Here is a 20,530-nt window from a genome sequence, read left to right as displayed (position 1 = left end):
AAAAAAAACCAAATCTACAAAAACTCTAACAAAATCTGACCAAAATCTCTCCACTAAATCTAACTACTCTTCACTAACAAAACCTAGTCTATAAAAACAAATCTACGACCCACTAAAAAAGAAAAAGACCTAACTAAACCCCGTCTACTGAAACCCCGTCGCACACTCGGCCATCCTGCAAACACAGAATGCACGCCGTAAGCATACGTAAACAAATCAACAATTTCAACTACCACAAGCTAACTCATTAAACAACAAAACACATCATTCCTACCAAATAACATGCCTACAATACATATACCGTTCTCTCAAACAACGGTCTTCTAAAGCATTCACACACAAAAATCTTCCCCACCATTCCAACTCACAAAACAATCTACTTAAACATTCAAATAAATCCTCCCCCCAAGCAGCATACTATTCTTTTCACCGCCTACCCATTTACAGAAAGAAAATTGTTTTAACCTACCAGCAAAAGAATCCTCACATTCCGGAAAGATTTCCGGCCGTGACAAACATGTCACACAACAGCATTGAAAACACGCCGCACCAAATACACGTCTTTTTCCCTCAAAGATTCCAAGCAAAAGCACAGTTTTAGCGTTCACATCCTGTGCACCGGTGTCACAAGATTAACCCATTCAACTCGAGGGGTGTCAGGCAGCCCCACTTTCTTTAGTTAGTGCCTAACGTCACCTTCAACTATTCAACTTTACATCGCGGCGGAGGGAAAAAGGGAGATGGAACAAAGCCACCTGTCAATTGTTTCTTGTTCACAAAAACATTAATCACAAAATTTACTCCAGAGGCTTGTACCAAAAAAACCAATCGTTTTACCTATGCAAATTTTAGAATCGGCTATTCCGCGAGACCAATTCAATAGAAATGAAACTCAGTCTCGGAAACCTTAATGGATCCCCGATAGTATAGAGGTACCACGAGTTCACACGGATGCACAAAAGTGCATGTGTACCGTAACTGTCGTTCCCAAGCTCACATCCTCCCCAACTTAGACTGTCGTCTCCTGGCGACATGCCAGAATCAGAAAAATTCAAAAAAATATTTAACCTCCCAAGAACATAATATTCTCCATCCTCAAATCATTTCAAAAACTTTCACACAAAAACAACCATCAACTGACTATAACAATATTTCTCTAAAACTAATAGGTTCTGAAATACAAATTTCACATAATCCTTCCAGTGCCAATAATCATATCTCCTGTCGACATCCAACTCACACAAGTTGACAAAAAATCACAACTCATCTTTAACAGAGGCAGTTCCATGGTTCACTTTACAAAGAATTATGTTCACCACTTGCCAGATAACCAATAATGATAATCTTTACGACTTATCAAATATTTTATCTCTCTTGAGCATACATCAGAACAAAATGTTGACAATCTTTACGATTTATCAAAGCATCTGATCTCTCTTGAGCATACATCAGAACAAAATACTGACAACCTTTACGATTTATCAATGCATGTCCCCTCTTTGTATCCCAACTGTACTTGGCAACACAATCTTCTAATCAACTAACAAAATGACCACTTGCCAAGGCAATGAAAAAAACTGGAAGTCCTTAAAACTCACCCAGAATATCAAACCTTTAGTTAAAAATCAGCAATAACCTAATGTCACTCATCACAATTAAACCATTCAACAGGAGTATTCATAGGCAACCATACAATCCTTCAGAATCTATTTCAAAAATCCACTAATATTAATTCTAATAAACAAAACCAGTATACACACTGTCTTCGAACAAAGACATCAGTAAGCACCAGAACTCAAATTCTACAAAATACCACCAAGAAAATAGCGAGAGCAGAGGAGACAGTAAAAGTGAGAGCGGAGAAAACAGTAAAGACAAACCAAACGATAGCAGAGAGCAAAAAGGAAGAAAAAGGTCATCTAATTCCTTACAGGTAGCATACTTTGCTCCTGAGGCGTACGAGGCTGGAGACGCCATACACAAACCCAAGAATCCCTAAAAAAGTGCAGCCAAGAGAATTAGAAAGTGGGAGCGGAGAAGACAGTAAAGACAAACCAAACGATAGCAGAGAGCACAAAGGAAGAAAAAGGTCATCTAATCCCTTACAGGTAGCATACTTTGCTCCTGAGGCGTACGAGGCTGGAGACGCCATTATTCAAACAAATTATAATATATGTGTGCGCGTAGACAATCGGCTAGAGACAACATAAAACCTGTCAAATACCACCACCTCTGGGCGTCCTTGTGGTAAACTGATACAAGTTGAATGCGTCCCAGGCACCCTGTCTACAGTATATGAAGTTTACTATGATATATATCCTTCTCTTCTTCACCATCACTCTCCTTCCTTCCTTCACAATCCTTCCTTCCTTCCTTCACAATCCTTCCTTCCTTCACAATCCTTCCTTCCTTCCTTCACTATCCTTCCTTCCTTCACAATCCTTCCTTCCTTCACAATCCTTCCTTTTCCCTTCCAATATGTTCGATATGACGGTATTTCAACATTATGTTGTTCACCATGTTTCGATCCTTGAAACAAATTAACCGGCAAGCGCATAACTCACGCCCCAAGCACACGGCTTGCAACAAAAACCACACCAACACCCATACATACAACCACAAGTGTTAGTAATCACATCACATCCATGTAGCGTAATCAAACATACAACTACACATGTCCGTCATAATATCAAATCAACATAATCGAACACACTCTTCCAGTGCTGGTCCACTCCCCAACTCTGTCTCTTTGCACGGTGTGCAAACAGTCTTTCACAAACGTCCGAAGAAATGTTAATCGTTGAAGTCCTTCTTCTGTGGATTAACAGAATAAAAAGAAATGTTAATCACTGTAATCCTTTCTTCCCCGGATTAACAAACTAAATGGCAATGTTGACAACAAAGCCGCATCCGTCGACGTCACGCCCGGACTCCCTCCAACTTCTCACACGCCCGTCTCCTCAACACCAGCCCGCGTCCGGACTGCATGCCTGCCATCCTCTCCCTGTGCGACGGGGTCCCCTAACCTACTCTATTCCTAGCCTAGCCCTAACAGTAACACCCCCTACCCACCCTTGCTCCGCAGCGCCAAATGTAACCGAGTGCCCTGCTCGCCAGCGACAAATGTAACCGTGTGCCAATCTACTTTCCTCTTTCGTACTGAACTCAAACACTAAAGCAGACGACACAAGTTATATTACCCAGGTTCTTTTATTCCATACGATGAAATGGGGAAAATGTGGGATAACGGGGGTTTATCTTCAAATACAACTTTCACTGTATAGGACTAAACAACTTAAAAAAAACAATATTCTCACTCTTCATTCTAAAACTACATTCTTCCCCTAAAGATACCCTTTAAAACACACCAAATCCTTTCCCCAAACTACATTCTACTCTAAATCCTCACTCTCAACTTTAATCCAAAAAAACCCACAATAAGACTCTAATTTAAAACAAACGAAATCTAAAAAAACAACCTAAAAAAACCAATTCTTTTTAAAAAACCAAATCTACAAAAACTCTAACAAAATCTGACCAAAATCTCTCCACTAAATCTAACTACTCTTCACTAACAAAACCTAGTCTATAAAAACAAATCTACGACCCACAAAAAAAGAAAAAGACCTAACTAAACCCCGTCTACTGAAACCCCGTCGCACACTCAGCCATCCTGCAAAGCACAGAATGCACGCCGTAAGCATACGTAAACAAATCAACAATTTCAACTACCACAAGCTAACTCATTAAACAACAAAACACATCATTCCTACCAAATAACATGCCTACAATACATATACCGTTCTCTCAAACAACGGTCTTCTAAAGCATTCACACACAAAAATCTTCCCCACCATTCCAATCTACTTAAACATTCAAATAAATCCTCCCCCCAAGCAGCATACTATTCTTTTCACCGCCTACCCATTTACAGAAAGAAAATTGTTTTAACCTACCAGCAAAAGAATCCTCACATTCCGGAAAGATTTCCGGCCGTGACAGACATGTCACAAAACGGCATTGAAAACACGCCGCACCAAATACACGTCTTTTTCCCTCAAAGATTCCAAGCAAAAGCACAGTTTTAGCGTTCACATCCTGTGCACCGGTGTCACAAGATTAACCCATTCAACTCGAGGGGTGTCAGGCAGCCCCACTTTCTTTAGTTAGTGCCTAACGTCACCTTCAACTATTCAACTTTACATCGCGGCGGAGGAAAAAAGGGAGATGGAACAAAGCCACCCGTCAATTGTTTCTTGTTCACAAAAACATTAATCACAAAATTTACTCCAGAGGCTTGTACCAAAAAAAACAATCGTTTTACCTATGCAAATTTTAGAATCGGCTATTCCGCGAGACCAATTCAATAGAAATGAAACTCAGTCTCGGAAACCTTAATGGATCCCCGATAGTATAGAGGTACCACGAGTTCACACGGATGCACAAGAGTACATGTGTACCGTAACTGTCGTTCCCAAGCTCACACAAACAAACAAACATACACTTACGCACACACACACACCCACCCACACTCTCTCTCTCTCTTTCTCTCTTATACAGACACACACCCACACACACATTGACTCACACAAATCCCATACACACAAAACACACACTTATACGCACATAGACCGGCACGGTTGGCCTAGTGGTAAGGCGTCCGCCCCGTGATAGGGAGGTCGTGGGTTCGAACCTCGGCCGGGTCATACCTAAGACTTTAAAATTGGCAATCTAGTGGCTGCTCCGCCTGGCGTCTGGCATTATGGGGTTAGTGCTAGGACTGGTTGGTCCGGTGTCAGAATAATGTGACTGGGTGAGACATGAAGCCTGTGCTGCGACTTCTGTCTTGTATGTGGCGCACGTTATATGTCAAAGCAGCACCGCCCTGATATGGCCCTTCGTGGTCGGCTGGGCGTTAAGCAAGCAATCGAACAAATACGCACATAGACAGTCGGACACACACACACATTTACAAACAAACACATATACACACTCTTTCTCCCTCTCTCTCAGTCTTTCTTACACACACACACATAAAAAGTATATACAAAAGTAGAGAAAAGTTTAAAAAAGACGTGACTAATATTGATGTAGATTATCTTAATTATAAACCAAGTGAAATATTTATGGACAAAGATGTTCAAATATGTCTCGGAAGGTTTGTCGCAGAATGCTTTAGAATTCATAGCAATGTGTCAATAACCTTTTTGGTTTGAGGACAATAAACATTTGTTCTTGTTCTTGTTCTTGTTCACACACACACACACACACACACACACACACACACACGCACACGCACACACACACAAAAAAACTTCATACACACAAAACACACACCCATACGCACATATGGACAGACGGACATACACACCTTTACAAACAAACACACATACACGCACACACATACACTTATGCCCACACACACACTTACACACACACGAGTACAGACTCATGCACGCGTGCGCGCGCACACACACACACACACACACACACACACACACACACACACACACACACACAGTAACACTAACACATGTGCACAAAATGAACACAAACACACACACTGCGCGAGAGAGAAAGACTTCAGGGAGGCATGACGTCATGATGCATTAATTGACGTCAAAGACTTTCGACCGTGACGTATTCTTCTTACGCGAGCTTTATCCATAGACTTGGAAACTACGGAATTTCTACCCGTCCAAAACGGCCTTGGGTGGCGTTTGCTGAAAAAATGGGGGCGACTATTGCACCCACCGTATTTTTGTTAGTATGGTCCCAATTTTTGGTGAACTTCCATCTCCAACTGTGGCACGTAGCCGGGCACAAAGAATCCTTCTTTATCATGTATTATTCGGTGTGCACATTTCTCAAGTCGATTACAGTATAGCGTTCACGGGATACCTCCAGCTTCGCTGGGATTATTTTAACTCCATCGCTGTTGGATATTTTCAGGGATTAAGTGTTTGCCCTGGAATAGCTGCGGGCCTAACCACACTTCGCAGCGTTCGGACACTGACTAACATTGTTTAACAATTATCATAATTCTATCCCTGGTGGATATTTTCAGATATGCCGTGTTCGCCCTGGGGTCGCGGGCCTACCCCCACTTCGCGGCGTTCGGACATTACATGGACAAGATCCTGACGGAGCTGGGCGCGGAGTGCATCCACAACATCGTGGAGGGAGACGAGCTGTGTGGGCAGGAGGAGTCCTTCAGAAACTGGGCGGAGGCTGTCTTCAAGGTATTGTTACTGATTTAGCCTAAGTACACGGTATGTTTGTAGGTGCAAGGAAGATTAGAGTAAAGCAAACCGGCACGGTTGGCCTAGTGGTAAGGCGTCCGCCCCGTGATCGGCAAGTCGTGGGTTCGAACCCCGGCCGGGTCTTACCTAAGACTTTAAAATTGGCAATCTAGTGGCTGCTCCGCCTGGCGTCTGGCATTATGGGGTTAGTGCTAGGTCGACTGGTTGGTCCGGTGTCAGAATAATGTGACTGGGTCAGACATGAAGCCTGTGCTGCGACTTCTGTCTTGTGTGTGGCGCACGTTATATGTCAAAGCAGCACCGCCCTGATATGGCCCTTCGTGGTCGGCTGGGCGTTAAGCAAACAAACAAACAAATTAAAGTAAAGCAGACCTGGGAACCCATACGATTTCGCCGTATTCTGTACCCTTGTTTAAAATACGACCAGTACGGTCGGTGAAAACAAAATACGACAAGAACACTTCTTGGGACTAGTTTTTTTTCTGTCTCTTTTTTTGATTAAAATAACTTTATAACTCTGCATTTAATCAATGATTACAGCTTTTGTCATTACACATTGGAAGAAGCATTTGTTTTAAAGGTATTGAACTGCCAAAAGTCATCCCGGTTTTAGGACCCTCTAGCATTCCGCTAAACATAGTAATTACAGTGTTCTAGATGATCGAACGTGAAGCAAAGACCTGTACGCATACGTGTAGATATTGCGTCACCCGTGACTCACGTTTTTTCTCTCTAATGTTCCAAATCATACGTTGTTTTGATCTGACTGCATATCTTGGCAAACGCGTGACGTAAAAACTGGATTTTATGACGTTACCCGTACACGTTCCCGTACACGTGCTAAAAAGTGCCACATCTAGATTTTGCAAATAGGGGTCACCGGACATTGTAGGTAGAGCGTTGGTGGGGAGCCATGTTTCTGAGTACATTTATCCCTCAATATATATATATATATATTTTTTATAAATGTGTATTGTTGCTGTAATTAAGATTATTATATTTAAGATTGATTGTAAGGCGCTTAGAACTATTTTAGGATTTGCGCCAAATAAATACCCCTATTATTAAGTAGATGTGTACTGCCGGGCAGTACATACCCCAAGCGAAGTCGTCCATCTGTGTGTACATGATTCTCTCTCTCTCTCTCTCTCTCTCTCTCTCTCTCTCTCTCTCTCTCTCTCTCTCTCTCTCTCTCTCTCTCTTAAAATGTGTCATCGATGACGTGTTTTCATACTTGCTAATGCGGTAGGCTAATCATGACGTCAAATTGAAACTTCTTGAAGTCTCTCAGAAAGGGACATGAAAACCATGTGGGGGTTACTGGTTTGGGCTGAAAAAAACCCCAACTCCACCTAAAATTCAAGCGCCTATGGGGCTGAATTATGCAGCATAAATTGTGAAACATCAGGATATCTCACACTTTCAATTCTGCCATCATGTCAAATCTGACAACAAACCTACCCACAAAATGTCATAAATATCGGTGTAGAATTGAGACTTAACGGTTTTTAACTGCCAAAAATAAGTTTTTTTGACTGGAATAGTTTGTCTTGAAATTCAGTTTGGGACAACGGAGCCACCCACTAAATTTCAAAAAGATAGGTGAAAATTTAAATGTAACGGTTTTCAACTGCCAAAATTATGTTTTTCTTCTGGAAAAGTATGGAGTGAAAATCAGTTGGGGACAACGAACCTACCCACAAAATTTCATAAATATCGATGAAGAATTGAGATTTAACGGTTTTTAACTGCCAAAAATAAGGTTTTTTGTCTGGAAAAGTATGTCTTAAAATTCAGTTTGGGACAACGGACCCACCCACTAAATTTTATAAAGATAGGTGAAGAATTGAAATTTACCGTTTTTTAACTGCCAAAATTATGTCTTTCTTCTGGAAAAGTATAGAGTGAAAATCAGTTGGGGACAACGAACCTACCCACAAAATTTCATAAATATCGGTGAAGAATTGAATTTTAACGGTTTTTAACTGCCAAAATTATGTTTTTCTTCTGGAAAAGTATGGAGTGAAAATAAGTTGGGGACAACAAACCTACCTTTAAAATTTCATAAGAATCAGTGAAGAAATAGGATTTAACGATTTTTTAACGGCCTTTAAATCATTGGTGATGTCATCATAACCCAGTCGTTGTAGTTGTCGTCGTAGTTGTTGGTGTTGTTGTTGTCATGTTCGTTGTCGTGATTGTTGTTGTTCTCGTGTTGTTGTTTTTGTTGTTGTTGTTGTTGTTGTTGTTGTTGTTGTTGTTGTTGTTGTTGTTGTTGTTGTTGTTGTTGTCGTCGTCGTCGTCGATGTCATTTGTTGTTGTTGTTGTTATCGTCGTCGTCGTCGTCATCGTCGTCGTTGTCAGAGGTTATTTCTAAAGATTTCATTGATAGTCTTTGTTCTCGTCACCAAGACTTGCTAAGAACAAGCTTGGAACAGCAAGAGTTCCAAGAACAAGATTAGAACAACTCATTACATCATTACCAGTACGTCATTTGTATTTAGAACACACTTTAGAAAAAAACTCTTCAGCTACAAACCAGTCACCCTCACATGGCGGAGGTGTTTGTCTAAACCACTTACTGAAATGTTTTGAGGTTTAATGACCATACACATGTTGAACCGGTGAGTGTCTTCCGCTGCTTAATTCGCAAATAACTATTTTATTAAAGTCCGCTTGAAACGCTCAAAGATGAAATTCCATGTTAAAAAGTGACAAAAGTTTCACATTTTCCCGTTGTAACAGCTTCCGATGATATTATATGAAAATTCTGATCCTCTGAGAGGATTCCCCGAAACAAAATCAGTTTGTACGCCTAATTTTAATAGAATTGTCCAAACAGTGTCGCTAATATTGTGCTAAAAGATGAATTCTAGAACAATGTCCAGACAGACACCACTTGGCCAAAAAATTTTCAGTGCTGGGAGATGAAAAAAAAAACTACCTCGCTACGCGCGGGCTTCGCCCGCGCTCCGCTTGGATTAATTTTTTTTTTTTTTTTTTTACAGGACGCCTGCGAAACGTTTTGCTTGAGTGACGACATCAACATCACGGAGGCGACCGGCGCGCTGTCCAACACTAACCACAGCTGGACCCCCAACCGGTTCCGCATCACCCCCATCGACAACGGCAAGGACGCCGACGTGTGCAAGTCGCTGGCCACAATACACAACAAGACGGTTCTCCCGTGTAGACTGATGGAGAGGACACAGCTACAGAGTAACGAGTCCAGGTAGGTGTGTCTTTTGCATTTTGGTTGGTTGGTTATTTGGTTGTTTGGTTGGACGGTCGTTTTTTTCTGGCTGGCTGGCTGGCCCAATGGCTGTCTCTGTCTCTGTCTCTGTCTCTGTCTCTGTCTCTGTCTCTCTCTCTCTCTCTCTCTCTCTCTCTCTCTCGCTCGCTCGCTCGCTCCCTCGCTCCCTCTCTCTCACATTCCATCTGTCTATTGAAGTTTGAGGCAGTTAGCACACTAGTACAGAATACTACACGACTTGTTGTGTGAAACCTGGGGTTCAGTCGTTATTTTTTCAAACATTAAAAAGCTTGCTTTCGCTCGCATTTCATTATTTTTTTAATAAAGAAATAATTAGTGTAAACCTGGCATCACGCAGCAAGTCATTAATAATTATTCTCTGATTTCACAACATGCATTTTTTTCTTTCGCGTGTTACAGTCGACAAACTATCCTAGCCAAGCTGAACACACAAGACTCGTCAGAGCTGCAGTACGCCCCGGTAGATCACGTGGGCATCTTCCCCGCTAACCCGCCAGACCTGGTGGACGCCATCTTGTCCCGTCTGCACAACGCGCCTCCGCCAGACCATATCGTCAGGACAGAGATCCTGACAGAGGTTTCCACACCTCTCGGTGAGTTTGACAAGGCCGAAACAAACGTTCAGCTAGCGAGAGTCTCGACGATCATAGAAAGCCTGGAATAATTAGAGCAATGTAGCTAAGACCAACAACAAACTGTGACAAGTCGCGTGAAGCGATATGAAAACATTTAGTCAGTCGTTATAAGAATAAGAATAAGAATAAGAATAAGAATACTTTATTATCTCATAGAGAAATTCAGGCGTGGTACATAACAATAATACAAACAAGACATTTCTTTCTTTACTTTATTTGGTTTTTAACGTCGTTTTCAACCACGAAGGTCATATCGCGACGAAAACAAGACATTGATTTTACATAAGACATATAGCACTATATAACAGGGCAGGTTATCAAAACACCTCCCACATACCTCTCTGGACATTCCTTGCATTGTGCTTACGCATTCAGTCATGAACACATCCATGTCTCACTTGCACATCGCACACATGGACATTCTTATACGCTCAACTTACCCATTCACACATGGACATTCGACTACACTCCACTTACACATTCACACATGGGCATTCTTATATGCTCCACTTACACATTCCACATGGACATTCGACTACGCCCACTTACACATTCACACATGGACATCTTATATAGCGCATCTTATCTAGCGCAGACCCTCATCTAGTTTTATCAAACTATTAAGATCAATAACCAAAAAACAGTCATCGCCGAGACTACCTCCAGATAGTTTCGGCTAGCCCGAAGACTGAGGCGAGTCACGCTCGTCTCCGCGAACCATGCGACCGTAGTACTTACTGAACCTTTTTTCTTCCATTCTGAGCACAATTTTAGAGTAAACATAACATATCTATATATTTTTGAATTTAGGAGAGAGTGAAGTATACAATGCGATCATTTTTTAATCTGTAACGAAAAATTTGATTTTAATGACAACTTTAATGAGCGAACTAATTAACTAATTTTTAAGCTTCCAAGCTAAAATTCAATCCCATAGTCCGGACTTCGTCGAAGACTGCTTGACCAAATTTTCAATCAATTTTGTTGAAAAATGAGGGCCTGACAGTGCGGCCTCAACTTTCACCAAAAGCCGGATATGACGTCATCAAAGATATTTATCGAAAAAATGAACAAGTCACGTAAGGCGAAATTTCTACATTTAGTCAAGCTGTTGAACTCACAAAATTAAACTGAACGCACTGCATTTTTACACATCGACCGTAGTCCGCCGCTCGTGCATAACGCAGTGAAATTGACGAGCCAGTTTAGTGCGGTAGTGGTTGTGCTGTGCATGTGCTGCATAGCACGCTTTTCTGTGCCTCTCTTCGTTTGAACTTTCTGAGCGTGTTTATAATCCAAACATATCATATCTAAATGTTTTTTGAATCGATTTCGGAATTTTTTTTTTAATCATAATTTTGATATTTTTCATTTTCAGAGCTTGTTTTTAATCCAAATATAACATATTTATATGTTTTGGGAAGCAGGAAATGATGTAGAATAAGATGAACGTAAATTTGGATCGTTTTATATAAAAAAAACAATATTACAATTTTCTGATTTTTAATGACCAAAGTCATTAAGGCTGGAGAACACTTTGGAGGCCCAATTTCAAAGTGATTAGGTAGTTTTAAAAGTTACTTTTTCTGTTAGTTCAATGTTTGCTTTATCAGGAAAATACAAAATATAAAGGGCTTAACGCGCAAAATTTTAAGATAACGACTGAAGTTTAAGCATAGGTATCAGATTTTTTCACGCAAACACTACTGAATAAGTTGCAATATTGTATTGTGAAAATGTAAACAAAATAACAATCAGATGATCACAAACTGAAGAAGAGAAATAGGGAAGCAAAATAGAACATTAAACGTAGTGATTTTACTTGTGAATTCGGAAAAAAATCCTTTTGTATCCATTTTGAAGCTCAATTTGAAGCATGGAACACCAACAAACATTGATTAAAAGTGTTAAAGTGATTACAGTGTTCAGAAATAGTGTTAGATACCAAGTTGAGTTATCCCTCTTTACCAATTTAAAAAAAAATACACCTCTTAACGCGCAAAATTTTGAACTGTGATGCTTTTACTACCCCCACCCCCTTCCCATTTGTCAGAAAAGAGTGCATATTATCTTCCAAATAGAAAAGCAGGGTAGTCAGATGATCAAAAACTTAAGAAGAGAAAGAGGGAAGCAAAATAGAACATCCAACATAATGATTTAACTTGTGAATTATGAGAAAACTATTTTTTTTACCCATTTGTGAAGCTTAATTTGAAACTTGGAACACAGACAAACATATATTAAAAGTGTTAAAGTGATTACAGTGTTCAGAAATAGTGTTAGATACCAAGTTGAGTTATCCCTCTTTACCACTGTTAAAAGAAATACACCTCTTGTCGCGCAAAATCTTAAATTGTGATACTTTTACTTCCCCCACCCCCTACCCATTTTTTCAGAAAAGAGTGCATAATTATTATCTACCAAATAGAAAAGCAAGGTAGTCAGATGATCAAAAATTCAGAACAGAAATAGGGAAGCAAAATAGAACATCCAACATAGTGATTTAACTGGTGAATTCTAAAAAAAACCCACTTTTTTACTCATTTTATTAGCTTAATTTAAAGCTTGGAACTGAAGACAGAAAAAAAAATTAAAAGTGCTAAGGCCAAAAAAAAAAATTGTCTGTTTCTGGTAACATGGCTAAAAAAAATAGGGTCGGTAGGTCGGGATTTTTTTTTTTTTTTTTTTTTTTTTTTTTTTTTTTTACCCCCAAATGTAGACCAATAAAACTAACTTTAAAAATCGCGCAAAGAGACTGGATTCACTATACATAGAGACAAGACACTCAACACATTTACAAATCGTCAGCGGACTTTCGTTTTCACACGTTTTTGTTGTTCATTTTCTCACCCTGTCCTTTACCACCACCAAAAAACCCAAAATTTTGGAGTTAGGAAAAAAAAAGTTTAGGGTCGGCGCCGAAATTTAGGGTCGGTCGGGTGACCAGAAACAGACAATTTTTTTTTTTTGGCCTAAAGTGGTTACAGTGTTCAGAAATAGTGTTAGATACCAAGTTGAGTTATCCCTCTTCATCACAGTTATAAAAAAAACACCTCTTGTCGCGCAAAATCTTGAACTGTGATGCTTTTACTACCCCCACCCCCTACCCATTTTTCAGAAAAGAGTGCATATTATCTTTCAAATAGAAAAGCAGGGTAGTCAGATGATCAAAAACTTAAAGAAGAGAAAGAGGGAAGCAAAATAGAACATCCAACATAATGATTTAACTTGTGAATTATTAAAAAAACATTTTTTTTACCCATTTTTGAAGCTTAATTTGAAACTTGGAACACAGACAAACATAAATCAAAAGTGTTAAAGTGATAACAGTGTTCAGAAATAGTGTTAGATACCAAGTTGAGTTATCCCTCTTTACCAATTAAAACAAAATACACCTCTTAACGTGCACAATTTTGAACTGTGATGCTTTTACTACCCCCACCCCCTTCCCATTTGTCAGAAAAGAGTGCATATTATCTTCCAAAAAGAAAAGCAGGGTAGTCAGATGATCAAAAACTTAAGAAGAGAAAGAGGGAAGCAAAATAGAACATCCAACATAATGATTTAACTTGTGAATTATGAGAAAACTATTTTTTTTTACCCATTTTTGAAGCTTAATTTAAAACTTGGAACACAAACAAACATAAATTAAAAGTGTTAAAGTGATTACAGTGTTCAGAAATAGTGTTAGATACCAAGTTGAGTTATCCCTCTTTACCACTGTTAAAAGAAATACACCTCTTGTCGGCCAAAATCTTGAACTGTGATACCTTTACTTCCCCCACCCCCTACCCATTTTTTGACTCACATGCGAAGCAAAAGTGAGTCTATGTACTCACCCGAGTCGTCCGTCCGTCCGTCCGTCCGGACGTCCGTCCGTCCGTCCGGACGTCCGTCCGTCCGTCCGGAAAACTTTAACGTTGGATATTTCTTGGACACTATTCAGTCTATCAGTACCAAATTTGGCAAGATGGTGTATGATGACAAGGCCCCAAAAAACATACATAGCATCTTGACCTTGCTTCAAGGTCAAGGTCGCAGGGGCCATAAATGTTGCCTAAAAAACAGCTATTTTTCACATTTTTCACATTTTCTCTGAAGTTTTTGAGATTCAATACCTCACCTATATATGATATATAGGGCAAAGTAAGCCCCATCTTTTGATACCAGTTTGGTTTGCCTTGCTTCAAGGTCAAGGTCACAGGAGCTCTTCAAAGTTGGATTGTATACATATTTTGAAGTGACCTTGACCCTGAACTATGGAAGATAACTGTTTCAAACTTAAAAATTATGTGGGGCACATGTTATGCTTTCATCATGAGACACATTTGGTCACATATGATCAAGGTCAAGGTCACTTTGACCCTTATGAAATGTGACCAAAATAAGGTAGTGAACCACTAAAAGTGACCATATCTCATGGTAGAAAGAGCCAATAAGCACCATTGTGCTTCCTATGTCTTGAATTAACAGCTTTGTGTTGCATGACCTTGGATGACCTTGACCTTGGGTCAAGGTCACATGTATTTTGGTAGGAAAAATGTGTAAAGCATGTGAGTCGTATGGGCTTTGCCCTTCTTGTTCAGAAAAGAGTGCATATTATCTTTCAAATAGAAAGGAGGGTAATCAGATGATCAAAAACTTAAAGAAGAGAAAGAGGGAAGCAAAATAGAGCATCCAACATAATGATTTAACTGGTGAATTCTGAAAAAACCCACTTTTTTACTCATTTTATTAGCTGAATTTTAAAGCTTGGAAGACAGAGAGAAAAAAAATGAAAGTGCTAAAGTGGTTACAGTGTTCAGAAATAGTATTTGGTACCAAGTTGAGTTATCCCTCTTCATCACAGTAAAAAGAAACACACCTCTTGTCGCGCAAAATCTTGAACTGTGATGCTTTTACTACCCCCACCCCCTACCCATTTTTCAGAAAAGAGTGCATATTATCTTTCAAATAGAAAAGCAGGGTAGTCAGATGATCAAAAACTTAAAGAAGAGAAAGAGGGAAGCAAAATAGAACATCCAACATAATGATTTAACTTGTGAATTATTAAAAAACCATTTTTTTAACCCATTTTTGAAGCTTAATTTGAAACTTGGAACACAGACAAACATAAATTAAAAGTGTTAAAGTGATTACAGTGTTCAGAAATAGTGTTAGATACCAAGTTGAGTTATCCCTCTTTACCAATTTAAAAAAAAAACAACCTCTTAACGCGCAAAATTTTGAACTGTGTTGCTTTTACTACCCCCACCCCCTTACCATTTTTCAGAAAAGAGTGCATATTATCTTCCAAATAGAAAAGCAGGGTAGTCAGATGATCAAAAACTTAAGAAGAGAAAGAGGGAAGCAAAATAGAACATCCAACATAATGATTTAACTTGTGAATTATGAGAAAACTATTTTTTTACCCATTTTTGAAGCTTAATTTAAAACTTGGAACACAAACAAACATAAATTAAAAGTGTTAAAGTGATTACAGTGTTCAGAAATAGTGTTAGATACCAAGTTGAATTATCCCTCTTTACTACTGTTAAAAGAAATACACCTCTTGTCGGCCAAAATCTTGAACTGTGATACTTTTATTTCCCCCACCCCCTACCCATTTTTTCAGAAAAGAGTGCATATTATCTACCAAATAGAAAAGCAGGGTAGTCAGATGATCAAAAACTGAAGAACAGAAATAGGGAAGCAAAATAGAACATCCAACATAGTGATTTAACTGGTGAATTCTGAAAAAACCCCCACTTTTTTACTCATTTTATTAGCCTAATTTTAAAGCTTGGAAGACAGAGAGAAAAAAAATGATTGTGCTAAAGTGGTTACAGTGTTCAGAAATAGTGTTTGGTACCAAGTTGAGTTATCCCTCTTCATCACAGTTAAAAGAAACACACATCTTGTTGCGCAAAATCTTGAACTGTGATGCTTTTACTACCCCCACCCCCTACCCATTTTTCAGAAAAGAGTGCATATTATCTTCCAAATAGAAAAGCAAGGTAGTCAGATGATAAAAAACTTAAGAAGAGAAAGAGGGAAGCAAAAAAGAACATCCAACATAGTGATTTAACTGGTGAATTCAGAAAACACACACTGTTTTACTCATTTTATTAGCTGAATTTAAAGCTTGGAAGACAGAACAAATAAATTAAAAGTGCTAAAGTGGTTACAGTGTTCAGAACTAGTGTTAGATACCAAGTTGAGTTATCCCTCTTCATCAAAGTTAAAAGAAACACACCTCTTGTCGCACAAAATTTTATACTGTGATGCTTTTACTACCCCCACCCCCTACCCATTTTTCAGAAAAGAGTGCATATTATCTTCCAAATAGAAAAGCAAGGTAATCAGATGATCAAAAACTTAAGAAGATAAATAGGGAAGCAAAATAGAATATCCAAAATAGTGATTTAACTGTAGATTTCAGAAGAAAAAACCCCTTTTTTTTAATCATTTTTGAAGCTGAATTATAAGTTTGGAAGACAGAAAAAGAAAAAAAAAGTGCTAAAGTGGTTACACTTACAGTGTTCAGAAATAGTGTTAGATACCAAGTTGAGTTTTTGCTCTTTATAAAAGAAACACACCTCTTGTCGCGCAAAATCTTGAACTGTGATCCTTTTACTACCCCCGCCCTCTACCCATTTGAACAGAAAAGAGTGCATAATTTAATTATTTGTATTCTCTTCCAATTAGAAAAATAAGTAAAAGCAACTGGACATTTTTAAAATACATCTTTTCTGTCAGTCCAAGGATTGCTTAGTCCATTAAAAACAAACAGACTAGGATTTAACGCACCCATTTTAAGAAAAAGTTAACATGATAATTGATATAATTATCAGACTTTTTTTATGCAATTACTACTGAAGATTCCAGACCAGGTAAAACAATCATTTTATATCCTTTGTCACATTTTTTTATTTTTTATAAATCTATCTATAGCGAGTCTTGTCTCTTTGTGTCATTTAGTTATTTTCAAGAATTCTATCCTGGCAACAACAACAACAAAAACACCTACCTACCTACCCTATTTTTTTTAGCCATGTTAATAGAAACAGACAATTTATTTGTTTTGGCCTAAAGATCTTGAAACATTTGTTTTAATAGAGAAATAACAAGTACAGCCATTAGCTGTGTCACTCGAATTTCTTTGTCAGGCTGAAACTTAGCTGTTGCGTTGGTGTCTGCTGTGTGTATCTGGGTCCAAAGCAACTTTCACATTCTCATCTACACACTCACGTTACACAAGTATATATATATATATATATATATATATACAATTCCACCCACAGAGGCGTTCGGGGATGGGGGTCTCGCACTCGGGCGAATCACACCACAAAATACAAAGTATAACGTACACAGATTTTACTATTGAACCAAAAAGCAAATTAAATCATGAATAAATCAATCAAGCAAAACTTCCACACAATGACACACTCACTCTCGGTTCACACTGAGCTCTGGACGTGCACACTTGGCAGCACGTATTCCGTTCCGGCACCGTTTGTCTTCCCAGCAAACAATTTTACGTTGTATTCACGTTATATTCACGTTGGGTTACGTTGGGTTTACGTTGCGTTTCAACGTTTTTTTACGTAGATTTGTATGGACGAAATCACGTGGGAATAACGTTGGAAAACAACGTTGCATTTTACGTGACACCGACGTGAATGCAACGTGAATTATTGGTGGAGGTGGATTGTTCGTAAAAACATTACGTGAATTTTACGTTGTCACAACGTGAATTTTTGGTTGTGGTTGTGGTTTGGTTGAAATTGCGTTGCATTTTTACGTAATGTCCACGTGAATGGAACGTAAATTTTAGGTCAAAATTTAGATCAAAAATTACGTGAAATCTACGTTGACACAACGTAAAAGTTGTGTTTTGGTGCATTTTTCCTGATAAAATTGACGTGAATTACACGTCGACACAACGTGAATTTTTGGTTGTGGTTGTGGTTTGGTTTGATTTCGACGTGAATGCAACGTTGAGAGTGAGAGGTTTTGGTAAATATTGTATACACGCACACACACCAACTTTCACACTCAGTCACAGATCATAAGGACTATTACATGTAACACCATAAACTCAAGATACGATCAACAATTTTATTTCATAACAAAAACATGCATATTATGTTGCGGAGAAACTAAAAATGCACGCAGCTTTGCAGGGCAACAGCACAGCATATTCAATCGATTTCATTCTTTGTCCTGGTGGTCCTCTTCTCCCAGGCAGTCCTCTATGCGCCTCTTTGATGCTGGTCGCTAAACAAAGCAAAGACAGCACATTGATAATTAGTGACACCAGAGCCTCCATAATGTCTGGAGTAGAAATACACATCTTTTCAACTTAGGTCACTTTTTAGTAACTTTCCACTGCCTACTATGTCTCTGGCCTACTGCCAACTGAGTGTTGACACTACATGTATTTCTTTTTAATACATGAAACAAAGCATTATGTCCCTTCTTCGAGCCTCGTTGTGTCAGATTTAGGCCGCAAGCCAAGACAACAAAAGACTGTGTGCCAGTGTGTATTCCTTCCATAAGAAATGAAGTATTTCAAACGAAAATTGATCGTTTCAGAACAGTTTGGGGGTATTTTATTTGTATTTGCATCATTAAGACATTTGACCTGGAAGGGAAACTGTCTTTAATCTGTGTACAAGAATTAAATGTTTGTAATTGTCCAAACACAAATAACATCCGTTACTGCTAATCACACACACTCACACACAAACTCACACTAGCGCGTCACCTTATTCCCACTACTATGAGTTATACACAACTACAATAAGCGATAAACGTTTCATATGCTGATCAGGATGCAATGAACTTTGACACGCTCCAAAGCCCATTATAGGGGCCGGTGTCCGTCTCTCTCCTTGGGGATAAAAGGGCTCACAGCCTTTTCAACATTGTTATCAAAATCAAAGTCTTTCGGTAACCTGGAAAGCTCCTCGGAGCTAGTACTGTCTCAATTATCCACCGATCGCCGTAGGTCGAAGTTGAAGACTATCAAGTGTATGCATGTTGTAGAGGTGGAAGGTGCACAGAAAATGGAAGCAATCATTACAATCAAACTTTGTTTGTTAAATACACTACTCCTTGTCATCGGAAACTAAACGTTATTTGGTTTTGGCCTTTTTTTTCACAGATTATACATTGTAAATGAAAAAAAGCAAAATGAAGCAATACCAAATAAAATCAAAATGTTCAGAAACATACATGATACATGGGTAGTATCAAAACGGTTGGTTGGTTGGTTAACCTAAGCTTAACGTCGTCACAGAAACTAGTGCCAATTAGGGACATGAAGTGGTTATATGCTGGGACAAAACGGTTGGGAAAAAGGAGAACTTTAAAGTTGCCATCAAGCAAGAGAGGGATGGGTGGTTTCAACTTGCAAGGGTAATAAGAAAGCAGTGAGAGAGACAATTAAGGGCGACATGTGCGATCAAGTTGAATTTGAAAGTCCAGCACCTATAATTACAAGTTTTCCACGTTATAATTCCAGTGTTATCCATACCAAGAAGGTTCCTTTTTACATTTAGTCAAGTTTTGACTAAATATGTTAACATAGAGGGGGAATCGAGACGAGGGTCGTGGTGTATGTGTGTGTGTGTGTGTGTGTGTGTCTGTCTGTCTGTCTGTCTGTCTGTGCGTGTGTGTGTGTGTAGAGCGATTCAGACTAAACTACTGGACCGATCTTTATGAAATTTGACGTGAGAGTTCCTGGGAATTATATCCCCGGACGTTTTTTTCTTTTTTTCGATAAATACCTTTGATGACGTCATATCCAGCTTTTTGTAAAAGTTGAGGCGGCACTGTCACACCCTCATTTTTCAATCAAATTGATTGAAATTTTGGCAAAGCAATCTTCGACGAAGGCCGGGGTTTGGTAATGCATTTCAGCTTGGTGGCTTAAAAACTAATGAGTGAGTTTGGTCATTAAAAATCGGAAACTTGTAATTAAAATTATTTTTTTTATTAAACGATCCAAAAACAATTTCATCTTATTCTTCGTCATTTTCTGATTCCAAAAACATATAAATATGTTATATTTGGATTAAAAACAAGCTCTGAAAATTAAAAATATAAAAATTATGATCTTATTCCTTGTCGGTTCCTGATTCCAAAAACATATAGATATGATATGTTTGGATTAAAAACACGCTCAGAAAGTTAAAACGAAGAGAGGTACAGAAAAGCGTGCTATGCAGCACAGCGAAACCACTACAGCGCTGAACAGGCTCGTCAGTTTCACTCCGTTTTGCACAAGCGGCGGACTACGGTCATTGTGAAAAATGCAGTGCGTTCAGTTTCATTCTGTGAGTTCGACTGAGCTTGACTAAATGTTGTATTTT

At 38.9% G+C, this 20,530-nt stretch overlaps 1 protein-coding gene across 1 annotated transcript in view; it reads left to right on the top strand.

The window, feature by feature from the left end:
• Positions 1-20,530, top strand: part of LOC138977004 (nitric oxide synthase-like) — a 151,254-nt gene that overhangs the window by 86,149 nt on the left and 44,575 nt on the right. Inside the window, exons 16-18 of the mRNA XM_070349895.1 lie at positions 6,068-6,242; positions 9,272-9,495; positions 9,937-10,130. Coding sequence (XP_070205996.1) covers positions 6,068-6,242; positions 9,272-9,495; positions 9,937-10,130 — 593 coding nt within the window. The remainder of the gene's footprint in view (positions 1-6,067; positions 6,243-9,271; positions 9,496-9,936; positions 10,131-20,530) is intronic.

This window comes from Littorina saxatilis, linkage group LG9 (genome assembly GCF_037325665.1).
Source record: "Littorina saxatilis isolate snail1 linkage group LG9, US_GU_Lsax_2.0, whole genome shotgun sequence".
Classification (NCBI taxonomy): Eukaryota; Metazoa; Mollusca; class Gastropoda; order Littorinimorpha; family Littorinidae; genus Littorina; species Littorina saxatilis.
The sequence above is the reverse complement of the archived record's forward strand: the minus strand, read 5'-3'. Positions and strand labels throughout refer to the sequence as shown.